The sequence below is a fragment of the Cygnus olor genome, chromosome 2 (genome assembly GCF_009769625.2).
Source record: "Cygnus olor isolate bCygOlo1 chromosome 2, bCygOlo1.pri.v2, whole genome shotgun sequence".
Taxonomy (NCBI): Eukaryota; Metazoa; Chordata; class Aves; order Anseriformes; family Anatidae; genus Cygnus; species Cygnus olor.
Genome location: NC_049170.1, coordinates 59,413,777 through 59,421,107, shown reverse-complemented (window position 1 = coordinate 59,421,107; position 7,331 = coordinate 59,413,777). Strand labels below are relative to the sequence as shown.

Below are 7,331 nucleotides of genomic sequence, written 5' to 3'. Positions count from 1 at the left end.
TAGACTTGCATTTCCCTCGCACAGGCAAAATATTGTATTATTTATATTGTTTCATTCCGTTGGTCCTCCATTCCCTTCAGAAGAACTTTCAGGAAAATTAAAAGATACATTTGGTCACCTATCCTGTCACGAGGTTTTGTCATACAGCATCAGAGTAGAGGAAAAAGTTAGATACTTTGTTAGAACTCACCAAGAAATACCTGTGAAACTGGCAGGTAGAAGACTGAAAGAGCAAAAAATAAAATCCATTTTCACCCATCTTAACTAAAACCCTGAATTACCTCAGTTACTGGCTGGAATGAGGGGCAGGTGAAGCTGAACACCTGTGAAAGGACAGACTGCCCTCTGCATTATGAAGTTCCAGGTAAAGATGCACAGTATGCAGATACAGGTGACAACAACTACATTCATCGTAAAAACAGACCACAGCAAGAATCATATCCACAAAAAAAAAGCATACTTTTGGTCCTTAACAATCAAACTAGCTTGACTGGAAGAAGCAAACAGATGTTTTGCTGGTATGCCACTGGTATACACCAGTGCTGGAGCACACCAGAATACTGGAGATGGCAAACGATAGGCAGAGAGTATAGCTATGGGCTGCCCTGCAGCCACTTCTTGTTGCAGAAAGAAGTTTAGACTGAATGGGAGAGAGAATGTTCTTCATCTCAACTGTATGCTGCACAATAAAGCTATCTTGTTGGACAACAGTCTATAAAATATTCAGTAGGTCTCTTTCACTGACCCGATAAAACGTATAGCTCAGGGCCAAGAGGTTCACTCTGACATCTCAGTATTTTCCACTGGGAACCTGAGGCAAATTATTAACAAAAATAACGCTGCCATTACAGCACACGGAAAAATATTAGAAAGACAACATTAGAAAAACAACTCTCTCCTAAAAAAAAAAAAAAAAAAAAAAAGACATTGTTATGTATTCTACACTTCGAGTAAAAACAGTAATTATAACAGCAGTTAAAAAGCTTCTCTCTTCTATAGGGCACAATCTCTACATGAGATACCTCTGAGTCAACAAAGAATTCAGTTGAATAGGACCAGTGAAATAAAAGATACATGTTCCACAGACAAAGTCAGAAGTCCTTGTAAGGTGCTGACTTTATTCTCTCTGAAGAGGCCAAAAACAACAACGGCAACTGTGCTTTAACTGTTGTTTTTTTTTTTTTAATAGGGATAGATACAATTAATATACTGTAAGACAATCGATGATTTTCACTGAAATCTCATTACCTTAGCAAATAAATTAACAGCCAGCTGAACAAAATAACAAACAAACAAGAATTGAGTAAAGATATTGCAAGTCCCTTGGGGAACCCTTCCACTGCTACAGTTATTGTTTTCACTGATATATGGGTAGACTCTTCTGTTTCTCCAAACGCCTCCACTGCAGCATCTGCAATATTCAGTGACCAACTCCTTTAATGACTTTCAGTCAATTATCAGGTGGGCAGCTCTTTGGTAAAGGTGTGGCAAAAGCTTCTTTACTTTCTGTCAATGCTCTAGGCTGATGCACAAAAACACTGAACTTGACACCTTGGTTAGCTGCTGCCCTCACAAAACCACTATTTGCAGTCATGGTGATGGCTTTTAAAGTGTCTCCTGTCCCAAAAATGGTTAGAGAACGGCTGTTGATTTTTGAACTAGCCACTAGTCCTAAGGCACGGTCAGATGGCTGATCTGGCACCACATTAATTCTTTTAACAAGCAATGCAGCTCGCTCTTTCTCCCCAGGTCCTCCCAGCGTTTCCAAGATGGACTGAAAATCTCTGACAGCAGATTCACATGCAAAGAGCTCTTTCCCCTGCATGAACTCCTCCAGCTGAGGCAGGACTCTCTCCCTCCTTTCTTGAGCCGCTTGCTCTGTTAGCACTTTTTCTTTGAAGATGAAGTAGCAGCCACCGTAACTCAGAGCAGAGACGTAGGTTATCAAGGTAGTGATGTCCAAGTTAACTCTATTGCACACATTTACTCTGATCTGAGTAGGAAAAGCAATGCTGGCCACTAAATTCTCCCGGTCTACTCTGGTCACCTGCAGGAGTTCAAGGTCTTCTTCATCTGATTCACTGGCACTTAGGTGCTGGTTTTCCATAGATGGCTCTGCCAGCGAGTTCACAGCAACAATGTCTCCTCGCACAGATATTCCCATCTCCTCGAGTCTCTCTGCCATAGGACTGGACACGCTGTTGTAGAAGGCAAATATTATGTGGGGATTGCTGTACTCCACTGGCTGCTGACGGCTTGCCTGCAGGAAGTCCTCTGCTTGCTCGATGACACTTTTGTCACCATACTGGCCCCTCCCCAGCCAGATGTTATGCAGGGCTTCGGCCTTCCGTCCAATGGCCTTCACCCACGTGTGACCTCCATTTGCAACAACATCTACCACCAGTGTCTGTTTGTCTCCAAACCTATCCTCGTAAGCAAAGACATGGAGGACACTGACAACATCCTCCAGGTTCTCTGCTGACTGGATAATGGCTTGGAGATGGGTAAGGTTTGTACTCTGCAGATGGGATTCTTTAATGGCCACCTTCCCTGCCTCCACCTTGTGTAAGAAGTTTAACTCAGCCTTCAGTTTGCCACATAGTTTTGCCCCACCTTCTATTCTCCTTTTCTGGGACTTGGAGAGGGCTTCTGCTCTCTTGATCAATTCTTTGGCAACAGCAATTCTTTCACATAGCAGAGTCTGCAGAGACATGTTGGAAACATTATTCCTATCAGATGAAAGCAAAAGAGAAGACTGTTATGGCATGGTTAAGAATAATCAAGAGGTCTTTGCAACAGTAAACATTGGAACTTAGCAGCAGGTTTAGTGCAACAGCTACACATACCCTGAAGCACAAGCATCAGGAACCTCCACCCACATCCCACCAAAGTATTCAGTTCCTCGCCTTCACCTCTGGGGATCCAAATTAAAAAATCTGAGTTCTCAGCAAGGAAGAACAGCAGCATTCAGGTCTCCACAGACACCTTGCAAGATCATGTTTCTTTTGCCTCACATCTGAGCCCGTCACAGAGCCACTCAAAGAGATCTCAGCTCTCAAAGTTCATTTGCAGAAGTTGCCATTCAGAGCAAAATTAGAAATCCTGTTAATGTCATAAGCAAATCTTTTCTCTCAGTCACACAACAGCTACCATTATAATAAGAGCCACCTACCATGCTTACAGACTTACTAAGACCGCTTCCCAGCTAGTATTTTTACATAGTATATAAGGTGCCCATTGCATTTTACAATTCTGAGTAGCACACCTCTATCCTTTCCAACTTCCAGCTTACACCACACAATCCCCTGAATGAGCCACTAACAACCCCCTGGCAAAACTTCAATATTACACAGCATCATGACAAACTATAATTTATAATTCTAGAGTCAGGAGGATCTGGAAATTTCTGTTCTCTAGCTCTAACAGAGATTTTTTGTGTAGTATCAGATAAATTCATTCCTGTCCCATCAACACTACTCAGTACATCTTCCTAAGGATAACTGTAGGAATTGCTTAATTATTTGAAAAATGTAGGATTAAATGCCACAGCAATAAATCCAAAAGACACGTAGTAATTGCCACTATGAAGAGTGAAATTAATCCTTTTTCACTCCCAACTGCAAGTATTAACACACTTGCCAGTAATTTTTACCTAAACTGCACTTTGAAGTAAACTGGTATTAAAAGGCAAGACAAAGACTTCAGATGAAAACGAGCAAAAGGATGCAGCCTGGGTCCTATAAAAGGCTCTGCCATTACTGCTTTGGAACCTGGTTTTATTATGAAGTGTAAATCACATTTGTATTACGCACAATTAAAATACAGTTACTACGAACTCCTACCTACTGTCTCATTCAATAATTAATATCACCAAACTCTTCCCTTTCTTGTCAACCAAATTGTCTAAGGTCTTCCAACGTGGCCTAATGACTCTCTTCAGGGTCAGAAAACACCAGTTAACTCTGTCCTTCCCCCCCCCCAAAATCCCAACCAGGCAGGTTCAGTTTTTAATCCCTTCACTGCCTAAAGTGAATCTTTTTCTTATTACTGCCAGGACAGCACTCTGGCTCACCTTTGACTCTGAGTCACTTATGTAGAAATTAAATATAGCTCATGCCTTCTGAAACTTTTGCTTTGATCACCTCTTGCCCTCTGCAGCCATTCTGTGCAGGCAGAACTTGTGGGCACTACAAGGCAGAGTTTTTCCTTTGGCACTTTCCTGAGGCACCTCTCATGTGTCACTGCTTTTTCTTCCCAGTGCCCCAAAATCGAACCTTCAGGGCTAACAAGCAAGAGCAAGAAACCCACAATTTTGTCAGTAATGCTTCGGCACCATTGTGAAGGTACTTCCACTACTAACCACCTCCAGTCCTCCCCTGCTCTTGCACAGCCAGCTGGCACACCACCACACGTGGTTTTGCAGAGTTTGCTAGCTGTTCCATCTGAAATCCTCACACGATTCTTAATAAACAGGACAAGCTCTGAGACTCAAACAGCCACACCGTCGGGGTGAAGGTCTGACCTGCATGCAGCGCCTTCCCCATGCCCGGCTTCCACAGACTGCCTCTGAGGGCAGGCAGGGACGCTGGGTGCTCCCTGCTCATCCTGTCCTGCACTGGCAGCAATAGGTCACGTCGCTGGGTATTTTATGTTTTGTATTTATTCCAGTAATAGCAGTTCATTGTATGTTTGCCTTCAGTGGGATGCCATTGCCACTAGTTTGTTCTTAGGAACGAGTAAAACCCCATAGGTGCTACCTCAGGACCTCTCACCACAGCAGCTACTAAGTTTGTAGAAGCTGCAAATGCTCACCACAGCAGCTGCAACTTCTACAAATTTGTAACTGCTCAAAACGAAGCTGCCAAGTTTTTAAACGACAAAAATTTCGACGAAAAGTGGCCACGGCTGCCGCTGCTGGGGTACAGCCGTCCCCTCAGCCGGCCGCCATTTGAGGTCATCCCCCCGCAGCCCCCGCCGCCATCACGTGAGAGCGGCGCAGGGGCGGTCGCGCCGCCATCTTGAGTGCGGGCAGCGCTGGCCCCCGGCCCCTCACAGCGGGGCCGAGCCGGGCAGCACCGGAGGCCGGCCCGGAGGCGCCCCCGTGCCCCGCCTGCAGCGGCCGCACCGACCCCGGCAGGGCGGGCCCGGCTGCCCTCGGGCCCCGTGTCCCCCCCGGCAGCACCGGGGGGCTCCCTGCTCGCCACCCCGCGCTTCCCCGCGCCCTCCCGGCCGCCCGCAGCCCGTACTCACGGCCCGGCGGCCGCAGCCTTCCCCCGGGCGGCGGCAGGAGGCGGCGCGGCGCGGCGCGGCCCGGCCCAGCGTGGCACGGCTCGGCTTGGCTCGGCCCGGCCCCAGCGCGCCTCCCCCGGGGCGGCCGGGCGGGGACAGCCGCGGCATCCGCCTCGCCGTGCCCCCGGCCCCAGCCCGTCCGCAGGCGGAGGGGATGCGATCCTCGGCCGCGGTTGGGTTTTGGTTTTTCCCCCTAAAGGTTTTATTTAAGGTGCTCCGTGAGCACGAGGTGGTGAGTCCTTGCTTCATGAGCTCAGCCCCTGCAGCTGCTTGCTCTGGTGCTTGCCGCAGCCTCCTGCTCGCCTCGCGGCAAGTCAGCTGTGGGCTTTCCTTTCAGAGCCGATGGAGCGACCATTAACTTCAGAAGGGACAAAGCAACCACCCTTCAGTCCATGAAGCTCCAATAATGGCATCCAGCGTGAGCAACCCTCCTTCCATGCTCAGGCATTTGGTGCCGAGCAGCACTCCTTCCTAGCCCTGAGTCACTGCCCACCTGCGTGGTTCTTCACCCACCAAGCAACCTTGACACGGCCTCCGGCCCTTCTGTGCTACCGCACCAGTGGTACTACCTTCGCCCCACCTGCTGCTGTTGATTTAATTCATTGCAGGTGCCTACAGGGAGCAGCCATTTCTAACAGGTGATTTCACCAGACTCTGCCACTCAACAGCAAGCCAAAAGCACAGTTTAAAGGGCTTGCTGCACCTGTAACTTCTATCTACTCAAAGTAACAGTCTCATTGAAATGGTGATAGCATTTAGGACGTTTTGGTCTTAAATCCCGATCCTACTAGCAAAATAAAGCCCAAGGAAACTGTGTTCACATCAGTGTCATGCTATCTCGGTTCCCTCAGAGCAGATCGCCTTCCAAGGCAAATCCAAATCAAAGAACGTTACTTCAACTGGCTGGTGTCTCTTCAGATGACTGCATTAAGAACAAGATAAATAAACTGACCATGAAATATGACTAGGTCTTAAAATAACATTTTGTCATCTTATTAATGAATTTTGTCCACTCTACTCCCCCTTGACCTCTCTTTACACAGATTATTTTTTGCAAAACTTAACAAAGTTAATATCAGAGAAAAGCACTTTTTGAAAATAGCCACAACCACTGTATAGTTTGCTACTCTGTTGCACCTCTCTCTCACAACTAAATTGATTTTATTATTTGAGAAGTACATCTCCAAATTAAATTTACTATTTCTAAAACTAGGGAAAAAGAGTGGAAGAAGATGTAAATTATAGTGGAAGAAGATGTAATGTAAATTAGTTTTGTAGGGCACGAACCTACGGACAACAGTTTCCTGCATTTTAAAGGTTCCCTTGAAATAACAGATAAAATTTAGTCACTATTCTACAAATGCAGTCATCTGAGTATGACAATGATTTTCTTCAATGTAGGATTAACCAGTCAAAAAAAAAAAAAACCACTCTAAATCACACCACCCTCCTCCATATTAACATCTATGTGCCTAACACACACACACACACAAAAATAAATAGCTAGCACTGCAAATAACACACAAAGTCGAAATGTTAAACCTATTCTTTACAATTACACCAAGTCCCATGAACTTTGATTCCCTCTGAGGCTTATTATGTGTATCAGAGAACTTTAGGACTTATTTCTGAACTGTGTAAAAAAACCATCATTCTCTACCACAAACTGTGGCTCGTCAAAATGATTATCACTGCCAATAAACTGTTAAACCTATGCTTTCCATTTCACATGAAGCAACAAGCAATTAAATATTACCACAGAAATGAGACTTGAAATCATACCTCAGAGTAAACTCAAGAAAAGCACCCTAAAAGTTGTGACTGCTCATTGTTTTGAACCTTTTTTTTTTTAGCTACAAAAGGAGATTATGTACTAATGAACAGTGCTATGATAGCCTAGTGACAGTGTTCTCATCTTTTTCAAGGCATACTTCTATTTGTTTTCAAGAGAAAAAGGTGCAACTGTTTTGTAATAAATCACGTTATTTTACCAATTCAAACTGTTTAGATTCCTAAAAGCACTGAGGCAATCAGGTACAAGA

At 45.3% G+C, this 7,331-nt stretch overlaps 1 protein-coding gene across 4 annotated transcripts; it reads right to left on the bottom strand.

The window, feature by feature from the left end:
• Positions 1-1,165: 1,165 nt before the first annotated feature.
• C2H7orf25 (chromosome 2 C7orf25 homolog) lies at positions 1,166-5,909 on the bottom strand. Of its 4 annotated transcripts, none has more exons than XM_040548118.1 (2): positions 5,672-5,909; positions 1,166-2,729 (listed from the first exon to the last, which is right to left on the bottom strand). In XM_040548118.1, exons 1-2 carry the CDS (start codon positions 5,725-5,727, stop codon positions 1,451-1,453), a joined length of 1,335 nt encoding a protein of 444 aa, XP_040404052.1. In that variant the 5' UTR covers positions 5,728-5,909; the 3' UTR covers positions 1,166-1,450. The 4 variants fall into 4 exon arrangements, with proteins under 4 accessions (XP_040404052.1, XP_040404053.1, XP_040404055.1 ...); XM_040548119.1 differs by lacking the exon at positions 5,672-5,909 and adding an exon at positions 5,251-5,411; XM_040548121.1 differs by lacking the exon at positions 5,672-5,909 and adding an exon at positions 5,247-5,365.
• Between the last annotated feature and the right edge of the window lie 1,422 nt (positions 5,910-7,331).